Here is a 22,495-nt window from a genome sequence, read left to right on the forward strand (position 1 = left end):
ATCCAATTTAGGCAAGAAATGGCAAAGTTTTATAGGCATTTTAGTGATTTCCCCATTATAGCCGAATCACTGAAACAGCGTCGAAACTCCGAAACAGATTCTACTGAATCAAAATGGAACAGTGATCTGAAACACCAAAACAAATCGCTGTCTCTCTGAAACAGCTGAATCCAAAACCAAATCAAAACATAGCTGTTTCGCACAGCCCTATTAACCAGATTCATTTGAAAGTCAGTGAGCCAGTTTGGGTTGGCTTAAAAATGTTAAGACACAACATGCCATACATAAATGTGTATTTGTCAAATTTACCTTCTATTGTACTGAAACTGATTTCAAACAAACAACTAATTTTAATGTTGGGGCTCTGTCTAACCTTAAACACCTGTACTCAAGTATTGGTAACAGAGTAGTTCTGTCACTTCTAAAACAAATTAGGTTCACATTCATCTTAGATTAGTGGTGTCTCGAGGCCATTGGTGTTTTAATTCATGGCAGGATTCTTAGGCTCTGTCTGTATACAAATTTGCACTGGTTTGAGATAGATGTGTTTTCACACCAATTTGTTTTTTGGTTTGGAGCTGATCTGAGGCTGGTAAATGCTGTTTGCTTTTAAAAAAGAAAAGAACCATAAAACTAAACCAAAATAAACTTCAAACAGAAAAGAGTGTCTATTTAAAAATGAACAAGTTTAACTGAACTAGTGCAAAAAGACAAAATGGGTCACAACCTACAACCTTGAAACAGTGGAAGTTTATTTCCCAATGGATAGGCATTAAAAGTATAGCTTTTCATTGTTACTACTACTAAAGTGGCACTTGTATAGACAGGTTCTATAGAACAGAAGCTTTTACTCCTGCTTTTATGTATTAGTGATTTGTGCGTGTTGGGTATCCAGGTTGTAGATTTATTGGTCTAGAGGCAAAAAGAATTGGAACTTGTGGTAGAAGTTAAAAAATGTTCAAAAAATGTAAAAAAAGGTTTAAAGAAAAAAAAAAGGTTTGAACAGAGATGTGGGTTTTCGGAAAATTTTGAATTGGAAAATTTTCCAATGCCCTGAATACAGCGTGATCTGATTTAGCATGTTTATATGACTTTTACTTAGCAAACAAAACTAAAAGAGTACCCCCATGTTAATTTTATGTCTCAATAGCCACACATATTTGAACTGAAGTATTTGATTAGGAAAAAAATTAAATACATTATGCTTGGTGTGGTTTAAATGTTATATTCAAAGCTTTACATGGAAAAAAATATTTTTATGTTTTTACAAGTTTTCCAATAAAGACAATGCACAATAGCATGTACTTCCCTTACATGCTAAATTGTTTGTTTAAATTTTAAGGGAAAAAAATCAAGGCACTGAAAACTGCTGACACGCTAATTTTAGCACACCCAAAGAATTGTGCATGATATGCCATGGTTGTCCACTCATCTACTTCAACAGAGTTTAACTGTCTTCCACTGAGGTCCCTACGGCACCTCCAGTTTCACTGTCACTATCTGGAGAGTCACTTGCACTACTTATTAGTTCCATTTCAAAATCAAGTAAAATCTGATTCCGAACTACTTGAAACACATTCTCTTTTGCTAAAGGATGGTTTTACCAATGAGTCTACCGGCAAGGGCAACTTATAATCACACTGTGTCTTCTCCACTAATTGTGCTCCTGACTGATTCTCCAGAAGCAAGAGATTCTGAGAGATAGAAACAAGCTTAGTGGTGTGTTCATTTGGTAGTCTGTTCCTCTTTTGTGTCTTGATTGAGCTCAAAGGTTTTCAGTTCTGTTCACAAGAAGCTACTGTTGGTGGAATACTTAGGATCCTGGACAACAGTTGGGTGTTACGCTATCCCTTCCACCATGTGAGAGTAGACGGTCTCTGCTGCCCACCAAATGATATCTTTGCTCCAAAGTTTTTCTTCTGCGTGGTACTCAGCAATGTCTGTCATCATGGCTATTTCACTGATGTTGGGGACATTCTTAGCTACTTCCATAATTGTATTGAGAGCAGTAGATATTTCATCTTCTGATAAATGTTGTCCTCTGTGTTGAGGATTCAAAAGGTTTGCTGCCAGATGAACTGGATGAGAGCAGAACTCAGATCTCTTAGTAAACATTTGTTTTACTACTGTTTCTTCTTTTTTGGATAGAGGTGATGCAGGCAAAAGCTCAATTAGATTTTCATTTAGTTGTCTGAATATCTCTGGAATATTTGAAAGTCTTGGTGTATCTCCTTCAAGTTTCTTGATTAGCCACTGAAACTGGTAGTAACAAATTGAATGCTCCTTGAACTTGAACCTAGAACATATCGTTGTCGAGAATCTGCTGCCGAATGTTCACGGGAATAATCTTGGGATACTGTGTCATCTATTGAAGCATACTGCAAACAGTTTTTTGTGCACAGCAAACTGTGAACGCTCTATAGCCAAGCCCCATCTAGTTTCTCCTGGCAATAAAAGTGCACTTTCCTTCCCCCGTTTCTCTTTCTGTAATTTTTTCAAAGTCTGATTAGCAACATGATGATTGTTGAATACCTTCACAATGGCTTTGCAGTTTGCCAATATTGTGTTCACTGTATTCACACTTACTATGTCCTTTGCCAGAAGATTCAATCCATGAGCAAGACAGCCAAATACTATTAAATGAGGATACTTTGCCTTTAATATTTGCCATGGAGCTTTTGTGTTGTTCACAATATCAGTTACAAAGGCTTGTACCCTGGAGGTACCTGCACTTTCTTTTCACTCAGTAATTTTGCTATGTATTCGCCTGTATGACGAGAAGATTTAGTAGCAGTTGCTTTCAGGAATATTAATTCAGGTGTTGCTAACATAATGTTCAATAAAGGATTTACTTGTATATCAGTCCAACCATCTGACATCAGAGTCGGTGATTCTGCTTGACCAATCTTTTGAATAACCATTGTTTGAACTCTGTCATAAGAAAGAATGTGATAAGCAGTAATGTGATGGTAGCTTGTATGATGGGCGCATTAGTTTGCAATGTTCCTTCCAGTACTGATTTTCAGTTATGGAAAGAGGTATGTATACCACTTGCAAATATAGCTTGAGCTAATGTCTCATCTGCTTTTTCTTGATCTTCTGACATTTTGTCCACAAAGCTTGATGAAAAGTTTGACTGTCTTGAACAGTTACTCATGGTGGATCGCATATCTGGTGACAGTGATCTTGAAAGCGAGGATCCTGCTGCTTCTTCCCCCAGACATAGCAGCTCAACATTTTCATTTTCCATTTTTTGTAAATCTGCTATTTCACTTGAGCTACCAAGTTCCTGCAAGAAAAGGGGGAAAAGATTTTTATTTTAGCTTATTCTAGTCTGGCCTCATCCATCAGAAGGAGAAGCAGCAGGGAGCTTGCTTCCCCACTCCCTGCCAGAGAGAACGCTCTGCTGCTCGACTTGCTGCTCAGTTGCCCTGGGACTGCAGAGCCAAAGGGAAGTATAGTCTGGCCTCTGCCACTGGCCAGAGGACTAAGCTTGCTCTGCTGGGTTGAAATAGTTAACTATTTATCTGTTATATAATAAACAATTATTGTTAAGCCTAAGCCACTTGGTGGGCTTAGTGCAAGCAGAAAAGCAGGATACAAATATTGGAAATAAATAATATTTCAGAGTTGCATTAACAACTTTTAAAATTATAATGTTTTAAAACAATATAGATGCTAGTCTATACTGTGTGGTGTTTAACATATTAATTTGTCTGTTGACATAGGATTCCTGAAGTAGACTTTTCTCAGATGATGTTGTTCCACCACTTGGTTGTACAGTAAACTCTCTGGTAACTGGCACCTTACAAGCTGGCATGCTCTGTTAACTGGCATGCCGGCTTGTAAGAAAAAGTGAAACCGGAGGTGCCCACTGTGGCACTTCCAGTTTCTCTGCCTGCGCTGCCAAGCTCCCATGGCCCAGGGTCATAACAGGCTGTGCAAGGCGTGCCTCCCTGTCCCGCGGGGCCTGCAGGGTCCATGGGAGGGGCAGCGATGCCACAGGAGAAGCGGCAACTGGGGCCACTCAATTAACAGACATATTTTGTTATCTGGCATCCCCCAGAAATGGGGGATGCCGGATAACAGAGCTTTTACTGTATTAGTATTCTGTGTATGGCTTGTACTCTTTCAGGACAGTTTCTACATGTTATTAAAAGTTTCTTCATTCTCATTGCATTGTTAGCATACTCCTGCCCACAATATTTACATCTACCAACTTTCTTCCTTCCTTCAGTGGCTTGAACTTCATTATAATGATGCCACACGCTAGTTTTGTTCTGATTAGGCATTATTATAACTACTTCAAACCAAAAGCACTAAAAAACTAACAGATCTTATGCAAAGACTTCCAGCTTGCCCAACTTGAAATGAGACACTGCTCTATGTGTTTGAACTGAAAGCGAAACAAAAATTAATCGCAGTTTAATTTTGGTTTTGCTTTCACTTGCAGTCTGAGATGAAGTAAGAATTTAAGCTTTGGTTTTGATTTGATCTGCAGAGCCAATTAGTATGAAGCAGCTAGTATTCACTTCAGATTCGGATTCGGCCAATTTGGGGGACAATGATTCGATTCGGTGATTTTGAATCACCGCCCTGAATTGATTTGGCTGAATCAAACAGGCCCCAGTCCCTGCCCGCTCGCCCAGTCCCATCAATGGCTGCCTTGCCTGGCCCCAGCATCCCAGCTCTTTTGGGAAAAAAAAAAAAAAAGCCCTGCACTCGCTGGCTCCTGCCAGGCAAGGGAGCGATCCCCACTGCCCTGTGCTGCAAAGGGGCTCTGCAACAAACCCCCATCCCCTGCCTGCTTTCCCAGCCCAGCCGATGGCCGCCCCGCCCGACTCCCAGCTCCAGCCCCCCTTGCCCCCTGCTTACTGGCATGGAGTTTGGGTCCAGTTCCCTGCAGTGGTGAGCGGGGACTGCCCAAAGCTCTCTGAATCTTTTCTCAATCCATCTGTAAAGCTCAAATTGATTTGGACCTTTTATTGGTATCCCGATTCAATTTGGATTCGGGGATTCAGCCAACAAATCTCCTCCGAATCGAATCTGCACCCAAAGCTTCGCATAGCCCTACCAATTAGGTGAATTCATAACTTGATTTTTGGTTTGGATTATTATGCAAGTGTATTTACCCTCCTGTTTACAAATTAATAAACATATATGTACTTTCTCTCACACATCCTAGGGATAATCGCTTCAAAAACATTAATTACAACTTTGAAACCGCCAAGTGTGCCTAACATTGCATTGGCATCCATTCATTGTTACTGATGAATTTTATGAAACAATGAATTTTTAGAAATGAAGAATTTCCAATGGAAAAATAAAACACTGGAAAGTTTTCTGGATAATTTTCCATTTGGGAAACTTTTCTGCCCCACATCTCTGGTGATTAGAGAGAAGTCTTAAATGAAAAGAGGCTAGAAAAAGCCTGGATTAAGTCAGAGTAGGAGGTGGAATTAAATTGTGTTAAGAAAACAAGTAATTATTAGCGTGATAGATAATATCAGGTAGAATATACTTGACCACGTAACACCACTGGATATCGCAGATCACCAAATGATTGTTGAATGCCCTTGGGTAGTACTAGCAACTAAATATAATTAAACTCTTTCATTTAAAAAAAAAATTATCTGTTTTTCCAAGGCAACAGTGTTCCTGATGGCTTCCTGGCGTAATTGCACAATTTCCTTTTTGCTTCTATATGAAAAGTAAATATTTGATGCATCTTCTTCCATATAACTTTAATTTTAAGTCTACCAATTAAAAAAAATCTCTGAAATGAAGCCATGACAGCTTCTGAGTCCCAAAATAAGTTGCTGTATTTAAATCTAAGAACTGTAGCCAAAAACATCCTCTTTCACATTTGCAACTTGTATCTTAAAATAGTGGTGTTCAGGCTCATAGTAAATGGAGTAAGAGTAACTAGTGAAGTCAGCATAACTCTTCACAATGAATATTCAGATGACTGTGTAAACTCCCGTGTTTCTGTAGGCTCCGTACAGGAGACCAGTCAGTTACGGTTCCAGCTACAGCAAGCTCAGTCTGCCCAGCTGATGAGCAAGAACATGAACAAGGCTTTGCAGGTTAGTTTATTTTATTAAAAATGTATTGCCATTGTTGTTTTTGATTTTAAACAGACAAACACGTGGGGGAGGAATGCTGTTGGGTTAAAACATTTTATGGAAATGGAATGTCCTGTTTTAGTCCTTTACTGAAAGGAGAGAGTTCTGGGTTATGTGCGTTACAGTGGAGTAAATGTTATTGTCTTTTGTCTGATGGAAAAAAATATTTAAAATTCAGTCCTATATTCTGAGGTGTGGGTAGACTGGGAATCTATTATTTAATTGGAAATATAGAATTATAGTCCTGAATCTTACTTTAATGAGTTGGTATTGCCACCATGATGTAATGGTAAGGAGTTCTTGGCCATATATAGCTAGAAGTATACATTTGTGTACTTTTTTGAGACCCTAAATCCTTTAGTTGCTATGACTGATAATATAAAGAATATGTACTCCCCCTACCATGAAATGCCTATCATGGTACTTGAGTAAGGGGAAATCAGATGAAAGTTAGCTAGCTTTCGGGGGGGCGGGGAGCTATATTACTAAGAACCCTGTAATATACTAGACACAGAGTGTGAGGAAGAATCTCTGGTTTCAGTTATGACTTGTGACAGGCCCAATAAGTTAAAATGGTTCTAACCAACTAAATCACATGTTTTAGAAGAAGTGAGGTCCTCCAAATATCCAGGTCCAGTGTATAGAGAACTTGGTTTCATAAGCTTGTTTTAGTATTAGTAACAAGACTCAAACAATTCTTGTTGGGCCTGTTATGTATACTATAATACAATATGCATCATAATTTTCTTTTGTGTATGTGTGTTTGTTTTAAGGAAGAGCTAACAGAACTAAAGGAAGAAATAGCTTTGTATGAATCTGCTGCCAAACTTGGAGTATTTTTGAATGATGCAGGTGGCGAACTACGTGTAGATATGAATGAGTCCTATGTGGACTTGGGTATTAAAAAAGCCAATTGGAAAAAATCAAGATTTCACAGGTATGGGGTAAATATAATTCTGAGGAGGAAAAAAAAAATCTCCTAGATGGTCTAGGAGGAAAATGTATAATGTTTGAAATAATATATATTATGCCAATGGGTCTAATATACATAGTAGACTTTCTTCTTTCAAGGCATTGGGTTTTAGCTACTGGAGGCAGGGTAGGACCAGTGGTCTGAACCAATATAATTAAATCCAATGTCTGAATACTGCTGCATTAGATAAGGCAGGGGTGGGCAATTATTTAGGCTAGAGGGCCACCTAACAAGTTTTGGTGAGCTGTCAAAGGCTGCACACAGTCTTTTAGAAAATATAATTTTAACAAATTATAAATTAAAAAAACCTAATTGTATACTAAAAATCAGACATCTGCTATAACATGTTTTTAACTTTATTTAAAAAAATATTTTTGCCCTTTTTTTGCATAGCATATAGAGGTGATTGCATAATAGCTCAACATTAAAATCTTACTTTTGTCTATTGTGGGGGGTGCTGCCTATGCACTAGGTCATGGGGGGAGTGGCAGAGGGCACATGCAAGGAGAACTCACCTGGGCAGTGCAGGTGCAGGCTGCCCCCACAGTGCTCCACATTGGGCCAAGCCCCACCTACTCCTGCCTGAACCAGCCCAGACTGTGCTTCAGCCTATGTCCACAGGCTCTGGCCCAGCCAGGGCACACAGCTTTCTGGTGGGGCTGCTCCTGGTGCGGCTGTGGCTGTCCAGGTACTACTGGGCTCTCTTTGCCTCTAGTGGCTTCTCCTTCTGCTCCTGCTGTGCCACTCCAGGCTGGTGGAGACTGGGCAGCTTCTGCCCCAGTGCATGGGGCTGCAGGTCCTGCTCCCAGCTGCCTTCTACCTATTCGGCCACCTACTTTTACAGGGAGAAATCAGCTTGTAAAGTATAAATAAAGGTCAGAAATGTATCTGGGTGGTGGATCTCTACCTGGAGCATTATATATTACTGCAAATAATAGGCATTCATTCCTTTGCCTGTTGGAACTCTTGGTCTTCATGAAGAGCCTGTAGAAATATACATAAATTCATTTCAATACTTGTGGCTTTGCTTCTTTCTCTACTTCAAAACTGTTTGGAACCAGGAAATTGATAGTTGTTTCAAAAGAGCACAAATTATGTATAGGTGAAGGAGTTCTAGGAAGTAATTTTTTAAACCTAGAATCTCAGCTACTTGATTTCTAATTGGTTTCATAGTTCATAAGCTGCCTGACCTTTATAGCACTTGTATTGAATGTAGAATTTAACTTGGCTTTGTTATCACGTTGCATGGAAAATGTAGTTCTTAGTATTCTTTACATGTTTAAAGTAAGCTTATTATACTTTTTAAGCCATGTAACTTTATGAACTGTAGCGTGAAACCTGCCGTTTTTATTTTACAAGTGTTAATAAACAGGGACTGATCATGTTTTCTCCATAGGGCAATACAAAATAGAGATAAGGAACTTTCTAAAGATGATCTCATCATAGAATTGAAAGCTGAACTAGAACGTTTATTGAACAGTAACAAAATGAAGAGAAATCAAATTTCTCAGTTACAAAATGATCTTAAAGACTGTCAGAGAACAACAGATAAATTCCAGCAGTTGTTGAAAGCAGAAAAAATAGCAAGAGAGTCTGAGGTTTGTTCATTTTAAATCATCATTATACTTTGTTTTATTAAGATTTCACAAAACTTTGCAAAACTTCACTGGATTTTAACTAAAACCAAACCTGTACACCAGTGGTCTCCAACCTTTTTATGGTGAAGATCACTCTTTGACACCCCAGGATCGCTCCTGCCTCCCAGACAAATTGCCTGGTCTTTGACCCCATGCATCTGCCCCAGCAGAAAGGGGCGTGGCTCAGCCTGGCTCTGTGTGTCCTGCTGCTCCTGATTGTGGCACCTCTGACAGGCTGAGATCGACTGTCAGAGGCTCCACAATCGACCAGTTGATTGAGATCGACTGGTTGGTGGCCACTGCTGTAAGCCATCTCTTCCCCTTCCTCTCCCTCTCCCCTTTCCCCTCCCCCTCCCACCGTGAGAATATAAGTAATTTCTTCTAATGTTTAATCCACGAAAGCAAATTAATCTATTAACTTCAAGGAAAGTATTATGTTCCGCTGCTACCTTTTCTATAATCCGTGTGGGAGAAATAACTGAAAGATGTATCAGAACTCTGGCATGTGTTTTATTCTTATTAAGATTCTAGTACATGCTAGTACGCTTTAGTAAATTGGTTATGCTCTCTCTTTGTTTTGGGGAAAAGCAAGTCTTTATATGCTAAAAAGTAGCGCTTTCCTTGAGAGATTATAGGTTTAATGTAATGTGAGATCATAGGTTTAATGTAATGTGTATACACACAATTCACTCAAAAGCTTGGTGTCAGCAAGCATCTGTTAAAGGTCATCTAGCAGTTCCCTGGACTTTATTTAGTATTAATTGTAACTTGATCTTTTCTCATTCTCCTATATTACTCTTGTCCCCTTCCCCCTCAATACTGAATGCTGTTCTTCGAAGCATGCTTTTTATAAATTGGACAAACTTTACAATTTCTCTCTTTATATAAGGCCTTTGGAAAATTGTGACCTGGAGAGGTGGGTTTTGCAAGATCCCACTAGAAAGGCCTGGTGTCTCCATTAGGTGATGCCTTTTCAACTTAGGTCTAGGATACCGAGCCATGTACTTTTTGAGTGAAACCTGAAGGCCTTTAGAAAAATCATAATTTACAAGTATTCAGTCCATGTCATTGCCTTCTACCATTTTGGTTTAAGAACAACTATTTGCCTAAGATATGAAAGCATCCCACTTTAATTTCTAAAGCAGGTATAAGTCCATATATGCCCGATCACTTATCCTGACTTTTTTTCTTTACAGACTAAAGTTAATAATGTAGAAAATCATACTGGTATCTTATGGTCCAATCTTTCTGCTTCTGATAATCTTAAGGAAGAAATTCGGAGACTGAGGGAGATGAATGAAGCTTTGCATCAAGAAATTGAGGTCAGTTTAAACTTGCAGTTCCCAAGACAAAGGTGACCAGTTACTGTTCCAGAATGTGAAATTCAAACTGGTTAAAATTAGCATTGGTTAAAATTTATTTCATGATCTGATTCCTTCATTTGCATAGAATCATAGTTCATCAGTTCAGAATCTTAAAGCAAATGAGGAAAAACTGAAAAGTGCAAACCAAGATTTATGTAGTCAAATGAGACAAATGATTCAGGACTTCGATCGGGATAAGCAGGAAGCCATTGACAGGTAAGTGTTTCATTTGTATGTATTTTAACACCTCCTTCTGGTTTTTGATATTGAAACTATACCAGAACTTTTTGTATCCCCTTTGGGTTGTGAGGGGAATGTTTACCCTTGAATCCCTTGCCAGAAACAAGCTGCAAGGAGTCACTTGTGCACTGCTTCCTTCCCCTGGCCGCCCCTGCTTTCCCATATTCTTACCACCTATCCTAGGTGTGAAAGAACCTATCAGCAACATCATGAAGATGCGAAAGCCCAGCTTTGGAAAGACCTCCTGGAGAGGCATGCTACAGAGAAAGAACAACTCATTCAGGTGTATGAAGAGACCATTTCTCAGTTAAAGTAAGACACCACTAGTTTTTGTCATTCTTTCAAATCTGAGGGTCTGCCATTAAGCTTACCTCCTCAGTCAAGGTTTTTATAACTTCAAAAAGCAAAGTATTTGAACTGACTGTGCTCCTATGAGTTGAAAGAATAGCAACTAAAAATAAGTCACTTCTATCTTGAAGGGCTAACACAGAAGTGTTGAACAAGGAGATAATTGCAGTGAAAGAATGTTACATAGCAGTCTGTGGAGAGAAAGACACCCTGGAAGCTACTCTGAGGAGGAAGCTTGAGCAAGACCAGCAATCCAGGGAAGAGAAGGTATAAGTGAAAGTGTCTGTAACTGGCACTTTTTCAGAGTGCTGTGCATCTAAACTAGTTGGAAAAAAAAGTATGATTGAATTTTAATTTGACTGATATGTTAACAGCAGGGATGTCAGATTCACTAAGTGGATATACTTGCCTGTAGGCCAGAGTATAAATCCCAAAGTTGGCCTGCAGCTCATGCTAATTGTGAGCTGCTTTAGAGAGAAGCCATAGTTACTACCTAAAGGCTAGAGTCTACAATTTACTTATCTGTTTACTCCTAGTGTACTGTCATGGTTTGGATTAGATGGGGGAAATTTGCTCCTTTTCAGAGTTGCTGCTATTCTTGCCCTTAGTTTTCATCAGTCTGTCTTTTTCTTCTGTTCCTCATTTCTTACCCTGATAATGCTGACTCTTGATTGCTGCTGTTTGACTTCTAAGTTGATAATTTAGCAGAAGTAATGGGATATAGTGGAGTTAATTCCTTTTAAAATCATTGCTTTTGAAACTGTCTGTAGACTTAGGCATGTAGACTGCTCTGTTTAGACATATCCTATGTTCATGTATGAGAAGTTTGCTTGACAACTGTGAAGCCTGCCTTCATTTTGAAATGCAAGTTAAAATCTGGACCACCTGGAAATATTCTGTAGGTCACATGATTAAGCAGATCATGCATCTGAAATCTTGGTTTAAGTAACTGCCTCTTCCCAAATGTTCATTTGGGTTGGAAACCTGACAAGCCTTAGTGTTATGTTGTTGAGAGCTTTCATTTAAAAACAATAGACCAGATTTTGGACCTGCCCAAATCAGTGACTGATGGCATGCATTTTTACTGTTAAGGTTATTCTAGGTTCCTACCAAGTTCACAGCAGAAGCGGGGTACACTGTGGCTCCCTGAATTTTGCAGGTTCCCTGGCTCCCCCTCCCCCTCTGATTGGTAGAGGTGGCCTGCTTTGCGGCTTGCTCCAGATCAGCAGGGAGAGGCCCTGGTTAAACTGGTTTTAAATACGGCACCGTTTTTTCCCTCCCACTGCTGATTTGGCTGAGGGGCCCCAGATGGCCCTGCTGTTTGCTGCTGACTGGTGGGGAGGCAAAAACAGTGCCATGTTTAAAACCGTGGTTTTAGCTTCCCTGCTGATCAGGAGAGAGCGGCGAGGCCCTTTTCTAATGGCAGCGTGGGGTGGTGCGGGGGCAGTGGAGTTTAACAAGCATATGTCTCACTGTGCTGGTAATACATTGGGTTTCTCTTCACAGCTGGCCCACAAGAAATAAGAAGATTAGACTTCTGATTTCAGAAACTGTTTGTTTGCCACATCAGTCCTGTCTAGTGCCACTGTGTAGAAGTAGCAACATAAGAGGGGGGTTTTTTTAGTTTCTTTTGTGTCAAACTTGTTTGGCACATAGGGTAATAATATATATTTTTCTAATTTCCAGCTATGCAAATGCCACATTATCTGAAAGCAAACTCTATTCTTGTATAATGACAGTGATTTAAGGTTAACTGTTTTTAATGGGATATATTTTTATTTTGCTTTGCCATATATTTACTAACTTAGAAGAGCCTGTGGTGTTTAGCTTGTCTTAATAAAGTATGGAAAACAGTTGCAGCTCCAACATACTTTGATTAACACCAATATTGAGTAGAACAATACCCCTTTGTACAGCAGTTGCATTTATAAAACAGCTGTTCCTTATCAAGAACCAAATTTCTTAAGGTGATGTTGCTGATGCATTGGACAAGATCTAGAATATTAGTCAGATATATTTGCATACCTTTAATTGCTTCTTTTTGGAGCAGCTGTCTGCGAGCTGTAGTTGGAAAACTCTGAAAGATCAGCCCTCAGTGGTGGTGTGGTATGAAGTTGTTCAGTTGCATGTTCTAAATTTTGCCTAGCTCAAGAAACAGCTATTGGAAGAAAAAGAAGATGCTCTTGACTACCTGAGGACTGAATTAGAAGAAAAATGCAGGAAGTCTATTATAGCAGCAAAAAAACAGTGGCTGAAAGAGAGAGAAGTTGATACAAAGCAACAGGTTGAAATTGAAGTTACATTAGCAAGAGCCCAATGGGAAAAAGAGAAAAAAGAGGTGTGGGGCTTGCATGAATTGAAATACAGAAGTGTATTAATCAACTTTGAGTGGATGTGTGGGGGGCATATCCTTGGATGGCACCTTTTGTCATAGCTTCGGATAAAATCAATGTTGCCAAGGCCCTGTCTTTTAAAGCTTAATCCTTAGAGAAGTACTGAGCTATAGTTAGTGGGCATTGCAGAGACTCTGCATGTCCCAAAAAATTGAGCCTTAATAATTTTAAATTTGCATGTAAAGAGCACAGTAAATATATTTGCACTTTTTCCTTTTCCTTTTTGTTTAGTTGCCGTGCACACTTTTCAGGTACTGTCTCTCCTGCTAAATCTGTGGCATGGGGACTCTTTCCTTCACTACTTGATCACATGCTTTAGTTTAGTTTTATTTTGAGTGTGCTAATGGGACCAGATAAGAAATCCCTCAAGAAACTTAAGAATTCTACTCATCCTTCAGAAATTAAGGCTGTTTTATATTTTCTGGGTGTGAGTGTCACTCCTTTTCTGCCCCCTCCCACACCTTCCTCCCTTGGCATTAAAGATTGTACGCAGAAATGGAGACTTAAGTTTTTAATCGGTGCTAATGGTAGTTCCTGGATATTTCTGGGTTTCTTTATTTTAAAATACAGTCTTTCTCCTAATACAGATCAAAGAACAAGTCATTGTAGAAATAGGAAGAGAGTGGAAGCATAGACTTGAGGAACCTAAGAAAATTATAGTTGAACTCAAAGATGCTGGTAGCCAAACTGACCAATTAAATGCTGCATGTGAAGCATCCACTGTTCTTGCAACGTCCCTGTTTGAGAAGCAAAAATTGGAACTTCAGGAGGTGCTTAAAGAAAAAGAGAGAGAGGCTGGCGAAGTCTTGAAAGAACTTGAAACAAAACTGGAGAGGAAACATTGTGAAACAATGGCCAGCCAGGTAATAGACGTTTAATGCTATGTTTGTTTGACCTTTGCACTTAAAAATATGCCCAAAAGTGTGTCAGATTGGTACCAAATTAGAATGGCAGTGTTTGTGTCCTTGCTTGTTAACTCACTGGTCAGTAAATGGCCACAGAAGATGAAAAAAGGTTGAGAAATGGCCCCTTTGGTAAGCACAAAAAGCAATAACAAAATCATTTTAATTCTGTTTGAGCAACTTGAACCCCCTGAAAAGTTGTTTGCCTCCAAAATTCTCAAAATATTCAATTTAAACTTCCCTTTTTGTTCATTAGTTCATGTGTTTGTGTTTTATAGTGGATTTTGTTGATATTTTGAAAGCTTTGTAAAAGATCTGACAGGGAAAGTGGTTCTCTAGCTGTTAGAGTTAACCTGTTTGTGAAGCCTGATAACATAATTAAAGAAATGAGTCGGTTATGAGAGTTCCTGAACTGAGCAAAAACACTTGATGTATTTTTAATTAGCTAATGCTTCCTGTTTTGGTAAATCTGGAGAGAGAGAATGCTGTGAAAATTGGAAAAAAAGAAAAGAAAGAGGTTGTAACCCTGTCATGCTATTTGCTGTCAATCCCAACTGAACTTCAGTTGTCTTGTACTCCTTCACATGGAAAATGTAGTTGCATTTTCATGAACACTAGCGATTTTTAATGATCTCTTCTTTCTCCTCTTCCCATTTATAGGTAGAGACAGCTTTAACCCAAGCTCATGCCAAATGGCTGCAAGAATTAACAGAACTTGAAGAGTACAAAGCAAATTTAAAGGTAGAACGAGATAAGTGGGAGAAGGAACATGAAATCAAAGCAGCAAAACAGGTATCAGAGAGCATTTGGGTGAATTTACTAGCTTATTTTGGTTGGGGCAGGGAGGAAGCATGCTAAACAGTTTAGTGTCCTAATTTGGGCTCTGATTATTAAAGCACTTCAGTGTGTGCTAAGTGAATATGTGCTTTACTGAACTGCAGCCTTAGTGAAGAGTTTGGAAATTGCAGTGAGATTCCTGCTTCCTTAAACTGAAAATAAAGAAAATTTTAAAGCACTAAATGCGGTTTGGGAAGCCAGAGCCAAATAGTTCGTTATTGGAATCCCTGTTAAAATGACCAGACAGACTAATCTGTAAAATTCCCTGCGTGGGAAGAACAATGATCTTAGTTTGAGCCTTTTGTATTTTTGCAGAATGAGAATTTAAATGGGGATAATAATATAATTAGGCTTCTCTTAAAGTGTATGACCTGGTACTACACAACATTTCAATTAAACTGGAGTGATTTAACACAGAACCCATTAAAAGGATTTAAAACTGGTTAACTGTAATTGCAAATGGCAAGTCATCCTTGAGGAACTGTCTTTCTGGTGAGGTCCAGCATAACTTTTTTCTTGGTCTTTTAATTTATGTTTATTAATGTGAAAGAAAACAAAATCCTAATTTTCAGATGATATGAACTTTAGGAGTGGGGTATGACCGAAAGTTTAGGGCACTGATACAGAGGGCTGAATTACTTGTTAGCTGGGCAAAGACAAGCTATTTCAGTCTGACAAAATAAAGTTAAGCACCTGGAAACAAAGAATGTTGTGTGCCATGAGGGCTAATATGATCCCTGAATGTGTAAACTGTGGAATCTTCAGTGGGGTAGGGACATTTATACTGGTGGATTGGTGATTGCAACTGACCACTATTGCGTACTGTATCCAGTTTTGGTGTCAAGAGTTCAAGAAAGATGTTGATAGTCTAGGGCATGTTACACAGGAGGTCAGATTAGATTAATATAATGCTTCTCTCATGCCTTATCTCTACATTTGCAGTAGAATTAGTCGTCATATTCTTTAGGGAGGAAAGACACTCTGCAAATACTAATCAGTAATACAGTACTGAGTGTGTGCATCAGCATTTTCAGGCTGCTTAACATATTTGCTATCATTCATTGCCGTACCACCAATTTTATGGCCATGGCAAACTAATTGCCAAATTGACATGGAAATCTTTTAAGTGTTTGCTAACAAGCTGTCTTTTTTTTTTTTTTAATACATTTTGCATTCTTTAGCTATCATTAGTTCTTTCAGCAGCTGAAGAGAAATGGAAGAAGGAACTTGAAAATGCAGAGAAATCTGGAGCAAGAATCAAAGAGCTTGAAGAGAAAATAATTTCTCTCAGAAGGGAACTGGAGATCAAGAAAGATGAAATCCCGGCGACTGTTAAAGCAGAGGTAGCAAAGGCCCGTGCTCAATGGAACAAAGAAAAACAAGAAGAAATCCTCCAAATACAGGAACAAAATGAGAGAGACTACTGTTCATTCTTAGATGATCACAGAAATAAGATCAAGGAGGTACTTGCAGCAGCCAAGGATGATCTTGTAAAGCAGAAAAATGAACTCCTTGCTCAGAAAGAGGCAGAAATAAAGTCATGTCTAGACCAAAAGCAACGAGAATGGACTGCTCAGGAAACCAAACGACTCCAAGAGGAAATTCACCAACATAAAGAAAAAATTCTAGTTGAACTTGAGCACCTGTTAGGAGAAATCCATGAAGAACTAGTCAAGAGCACAAATAAAGAGTGTTCTCAGCAGGATAACTCTTCTAGTACCCCTGGGCAGTTAAATTGCCAATATAAAGAGAGGCTGAAGACATGCCTGGAGAAGGTATATAGAGGCACAGTTCACACACTTCTAGAAAAAGCCAAGCAAGAATGGAGAGAGGTAATAGTTCTCTAAAATGAAAAGCAATAACTATCAGTGTTTTTAACAATGAGATTTGATTTTTAGCCATCAGAGTAGACTAGCAAGGGAAGTCATGGATTCTTTGACTCTTCATGTTTTTCACAGTGTGACTGGTTGCCTCTTATGGAAAAGGTGCTTTAGTTAAACATAATTTATTAGATTAAATTATGAGTAAAATACTCCAGGCTGTGATCAGCAGGGAGTCTGGTTTTCTCTGTCTTAACAATTGCAGACTCTCTTATTTTTAAAATTTTTCCAAATTCTGCTTTATAAAACTTGAAATCTATCACTTTCTGTCCAGAGCCCCACTCCCCCCAGCTGCCAGAGCTATGGGGCCAGGGACCCAGGTCCACGGTCCCCTTGCTGCCTGTAGCAGCAGCAGCTGAGTCCCAGCTGCCACCCGTAGGAGGTGGCAGCTGCTGCAGCAGAGTGGAGCGTGGAGCCCTGCTTCCCCTTCCCCGTGAGCAGCACAGCTGAAGCAGAGCCCTTGTGAGGGGTGAATGTGGGCTGCCCACTGAGGGCTCGGGCTCCCTACCCTTCTGCCCTCTCCCCCAGGGCCTTTGCAGCCCAGTGGGCGAGACCCAGCATGGCAGGGCAGAGTGTGGCGGGGAAGCTTGGTGCCACTGCCAGGAGCTAAACGCCACCATGGCAAGGCACCCTCTCCCCACCTAGCAGCTGTTGGGGTGGTGGTATGGAATTTTTCTTCCTGCTGCTGCTGGGCAGGCAAGGGATGCCATGTCATGGCAGTGCTTGGCTCATGGCAGTGGCACCAACCTTTCTGCCTGGCTCTCATCTGCCCGTTGGGCTGTGGAGGCCCCAGGGGCACGGCAGCAGGGCGGGGAGTCCGAGCCTGCAGTGGGTAGCCTGCCTCTGCTCCATGCACCGATCTGGGGGTATGTGCCCCTGTGCCTTCCCCTGCTCTGAAGTGCACGCAGTGGCAGGGAGCCAGCCCCCCAGAGAAGATGCTCATGGCACCATCCTACTTCCTGCCTGGGCCCTGCAGCTGCGCATTATGGGCCTGGGCCTCAACCATCATCTGGGCTAGGCAGCAGCCCCAGCCCTGTCCAGCTCCCTCCATCCCTCACTATGGGGTCCTCAAACCCTCCCCCCACCCTGTCTTACTTGCAGGAGCTGCTGTCCAGGCTGCCTGGCGGTCATGTGCATGTGTACATGCGCATGTGCAAATGGTGCCCCCAGCATGGATTGCCCTCCTGCTGCTCCCCCAGCTTCTTACATGCTGGAACTCTGCCAGCCTGCAAGGGGAACCCACTGTTTCCCACGTTTTTTCTCCTTTTAAAAGAGAAAAATCCAGGTTTTTCCAATGTGAACAGAAAATCCAGATCCCCGTTGATCAGGCTAACTAATCTAATGTTTTGTTTTGTTTTATTTTTTGTGCATGTGAGTGAGTTTTTTGAGGATAAAATTTGGGAATGGATTTCTTAGAATGTTGTAAAGCAGGGAGGGGCAAAGTCCAGTCCCCAGGCTGGGTTGGGCCTACAGCAGATTTCATTTCCCAGCAGCCCCTGAGGTGGCAGTTCCTTCTGGCTGCCACCGCTGGACCCAGCCTCTGGCCCGTTTGCCCTGCACCAGCTGCTGGGGGTGGGACCCATGCAGGCACAGTGCACAGCAGGGATGGGGCTATGGGCAGGAGCTAGACAGGAGGGTAGGGCCAGGGGGAACTTTGGATCTTGGGGTGGTGACAGCACGGGGCCGGGGCAGAGCCACAATGCACTGGCCGTACACCCCTGCGATGATTTCATAGACTTCATAGACATTAGGGCTGGAAAGGACCTTGGAAGATCATCGAGTCCAGCCCCCCACCCAAAGGGCAGGAAGTCAGCTGGGGTCATAGGATCCCTGCAAGATAAGTATCCAATTTGCTCTTGAAGGTGTTCAGTGTAGGTGCTTGAACCACCTCCAATGGCAGGGTGTTCCAGACCTTGGGGGCTCAGACACTAAAGAAATTCTTCCTTATATCCAGCCTGAAAGGGTCTTGTAGTAGTTTATGACCGTTCAACCTTGTCATCCCTTGGGGCGCTCTGGTGAGCAAACGTTCCCCCAGATACTGGTGGTCACCCCTGATAAACTTATAGGTGGCCATCAGATCACTCCTGAGCGCAAGTTCTGTGGACAGGGTCTTGCAGGGAGTGGATTGTGTCTGTACTGTCACTGCCCCAAGATCTGGCCTGGCCCCAGAGCAACGCCCTGCCAACATGGCTCCTGACTGGTGTCCCTGGAGATCCGAGGAGCAGTGGATCTGTGACAGTGCAGGGCCAGGGCAGAGCTCTGGTTCTGCAACGCCCATGCTGGGGTCTCATGTAGACCAGCCAGGAGCTGCACAGGCAGAGGCTGCTGGAAAATGGAGTCCAGCCACTAGCCAGATCTGCCACTTTCCCCACCCCTGTTGTAAGGCCACCAAGTTCATTGTAATCTGGGAAACTCCATATTAGTCTTTACGAACTTAAAAAGAATGGGTTAGGTGGTCTACAGGATAACATGTGTGCCTGTCAAACTCTCTCTCTTTGCCCATAAAGCTGCCACCGAGCTGATCTCTGTATATTTATATTTATGACTGAGAATAGATTTCAACCAAAATATTTAAATTGCAGAGCAAAACATTGTCCTTTTTCTTTCCTGTTGTAATTTTCACTCTAAGGATTACAATGTAACACATAAAATAAACTATAAACAGCCACAGGGGGATCCTTCTGGCTCACAATCAAGGGGATACCATTGCGGTCACATTGAATCAGAGCATTTACAGCTGTAACATGTTCTTATTTTGGTCTCATCCCACTGTAAACTTGGATTATTTATATTGATATAATTTTACACTGTTGTAAAATCTCTGATAAAGATTAAACTTAATGTCTAATCCTTTGAAATTCCATTCATTGTCATTGCATTCTACAATTAATATCTTGCTGTTGCTAAGGGTTTTAGTGTATAATGTTTGCACTGATTACGGTGCTTTATCAGCAAGTTGGTTTTTTTTCCCCCTGGAATCCATTTTTACTTAATCAACTGCTCTTTTTGGCAAGTGATAGCTGACTGATATCTTATCTTCCTTCCATGCTCTTATGTGCTATGTGTTTGGAAAAAGTCATAACACCTTGTTTTTATTACTGATAGCTGTGTAAGTCTGCTTTATCTTCTATTACTTATGACCTTCAAATGGTGAGGAAAACTCATTTCCTCTTCCCCTCCTGATTTTAGATTTGTATGACAGTTAATAATAGAGATGGCAAATTACCCATTGCAGACTGGGAAAGTTGTTATTCTCAGACAGAATACAGTTTCTCCTTGATGACTTGCCTTACAAGTATTTCCATCCTGAAAAATACTTTGCTTGTCTATTAGAGGAGTAATGAAATAGCAAAACTTTACATTGCTTACATAAAACTCTCAATAGTTTGTCAGTAAGCTTTCTCTTATTTGTATTCTGTTGTATGACACATGCCTATTGTGCAATGTGCATTGCCCATCCTAGCAGAAGTTTTTATTTTTTTGGGAGTGGTCCAGTGGAACTTCCCTAATTCCCCGAATTATTAAGAATGTCTCATTTATCAGGTGAGGAATAGTGCAGGAACAGGAAAAATACAGCTGCTGGCAAGTTGCACTCATCCCTTCAAGAAGGAACTGCCTGTCATAAGGCTGTTAGCTGTATGTGCCAGTAACCATCTCTAGTTAAAACCTACTCTCTCTACAAGCAACTGGAACTTCACATTTCTGGTGTTTATACAATATTTCTTTGATTAAGCAGGGAATTGGGAGGTATTCTTAGTGCATCTGATCTAAACAGCAAGAAGTAGATGCCCTTAGTGAAAGTTCTTGGCAAATTGATAATTATTACTGGGCAATAAATATGATTATTAATGTGCTGTTAAACTTTAAAACCCCCACTGCTTGAACAACTTTATCTAACTATCCAGTAAGCTCCTTGCAATTACTTAGCAGTGTCTTTGCCACAGCTATGAGCCAGAAAGTAAAATTTCTTTTTCTTGCTGTCTTTTTTTCCATCTCTCCAGTTAAGCAGGAACTTCCTAAATGGGATCCAAGACTCCTTTCCACTAGGCACATCTTTGAATAGCTACAGCTTTTTTTTTTCCGTGTTGTTTAGTTCTGCCATATTAAGGACTAACAATGTTTACTGAAAATACTGACAAAATAGCAAAGTAGTAATACTGCTGCAGATTAGAAAAAGCAAACATTTTTGTAAACTGACAGAAGGGTATCCTTTTGCTTCCTCTTGCCAATGAGCAGTTTTAAAAATTATACTAAAGTGTGTAGCTATATAGGATGAACTTTAAAAAAAGTAACAAAAAGTGGCACTAATAGGTGATGGCTCACTTAAATGAGGAACACATCATAAATGTGTAATTATATGTAGTAGGAATTCATTACTACTGGGTATTCCTAATATGATTTCCAATTGCAGAAACAAGAAGAATTAATTAGTAATTTTAAAAAAAAAGTGTGTTCTTGCATGATAAGTGGGGAAGAAGAAACTGGTGACAAGGCAAGACCACCCGTGTATGATGTTGGACACCAACTTGAAATACATAGAATAATAAGAAGTCAGATGCCTTTGCAGGGGACTGAAATGGAGAAAGGTATTGTTCAGTTTTATTCTTTATCTAATTTTTGCAAAATTTACTGTGGTGTTTTTTTGGTTTTTTTTAAATCTGGTTTAAAAGCAGTCACCTTTAACACTTAGTACTTAGTGACTTTGAAACTAAAATGTTAATATAATTAGCTAATTGGTAAATAGATGGAGGGTAATGTAGTAGTGTGACGTTTTCCCCTCCCCCCCCCCCAACTGAGTTAAGCACAAATGTGTTGCATTAGAAACAATAAAGCTGCAGTGGCTAGATAACTCAGGGTCTCTAGTTACTGATTTAGTAATGGCATTTAAATACGAAATATTTACAGGGCTTCTAGTTTGAAGCCAATTTTCTAGCATGTTTTTCGGAGGCAAATACAGCTGCAGTACTTGCCTCAAAATTCAAATAGCTTGTTAGGGGGCTCAGATGGATAACATAAGTCAATTTATATTCCATGGCTTGCCTCTAAGAAGTAAGTTCCTGCTGAATACCACGTGTACAAGGATGAGTTCAGGATTTATTCTAAACAGCATCTTGGGTGGGGAAACAAATGCTCTGGTGGTCAAACTACACGTGCTCTTGACTCTGGGTAACACATTTTTTCATTCAGGGTGAATTTCTCATTCTTGACAGTGGGGTTACTTAGATTTTTTTGGAAAGATTTTGGAATTATTGCTCCACGATATGAATTTTTTATAGTATTTAGGTTTATAGTATGGGCTCTACAGTACTTCTATGCAGGGCCAGGGCCTGTGTAGCTGAAGAGAAACATGGGCAGCTTTGGTCACGAATACAGCTGTCTCTGGGGCTTTGTGTGTTTAGTTGGAATCCTTCTGCAACCAAAAGAATACAAAGCAACAAAACCCATCCCAGTCTCTGGCCTCATGCCTGTAATGTGGCTTGAATTCCTTCAACACCAAAATAACAAACCGTTTTTGAAACACAAAACAGTTCTGGCTCTCGAGCTCCCTATGCTGGCTATAGAAAATAGCGTTTTTCTCTTCTGGAAGTAATTCAGATTCTTAGTGTTTTAACTTAAACTAAGCTGTATGCAGTTCTTCCCAGCTGGGAGTGCCTCCCTGACTTGACTCCCCAAACCCCTGTTTGGCTCCAACTGGAAAAAAAAAAATATAATTCCAAAACCTGCATTGCTGTCCAGCTTGATAGGCCTTCTTTTAGGCCCTACTGGGATGGCTCCCTTCAAGGCTGGCAGGGAGGC

At 40.4% G+C, this 22,495-nt stretch overlaps 1 protein-coding gene across 8 annotated transcripts in view; it reads left to right on the forward strand.

Annotated features, from left to right (window-relative positions):
- The window catches only part of CEP152 (centrosomal protein 152), a 53,874-nt gene that overhangs the window by 23,670 nt on the left and 7,709 nt on the right, over window positions 1–22,495 (forward strand). For 6 of the 8 annotated variants that reach the window (XM_090028888.1, XM_090028886.1, XM_090028887.1 and 3 more), the window contains 12 exons: window positions 5,995–6,086; window positions 6,899–7,062; window positions 8,495–8,696; window positions 9,932–10,057; window positions 10,185–10,315; window positions 10,523–10,651; window positions 10,819–10,954; window positions 12,834–13,025; window positions 13,668–13,943; window positions 14,643–14,774; window positions 16,001–16,651; window positions 21,111–21,285. In XM_090028888.1, the coding sequence (XP_089885014.1) occupies window positions 5,995–6,086; window positions 6,899–7,062; window positions 8,495–8,696; window positions 9,932–10,057; window positions 10,185–10,315; window positions 10,523–10,651; window positions 10,819–10,954; window positions 12,834–13,025; window positions 13,668–13,943; window positions 14,643–14,774; window positions 16,001–16,651; window positions 21,111–21,285 (2,406 nt within the window). The remainder of the gene's footprint in view (window positions 1–5,994; window positions 6,087–6,898; window positions 7,063–8,494; window positions 8,697–9,931; window positions 10,058–10,184; window positions 10,316–10,522; window positions 10,652–10,818; window positions 10,955–12,833; window positions 13,026–13,667; window positions 13,944–14,642; window positions 14,775–16,000; window positions 16,652–21,110; window positions 21,286–22,495) is intronic. The other 2 variants (XM_090028891.1, XM_090028889.1) reach the window with 1 other exon arrangement.

This window comes from Crocodylus siamensis, chromosome 15 (assembly GCF_052110815.1).
Source record: "Crocodylus siamensis isolate JL-2025a chromosome 15, ASM5211081v1, whole genome shotgun sequence".
Taxonomy (NCBI): domain Eukaryota; kingdom Metazoa; phylum Chordata; order Crocodylia; family Crocodylidae; genus Crocodylus; species Crocodylus siamensis.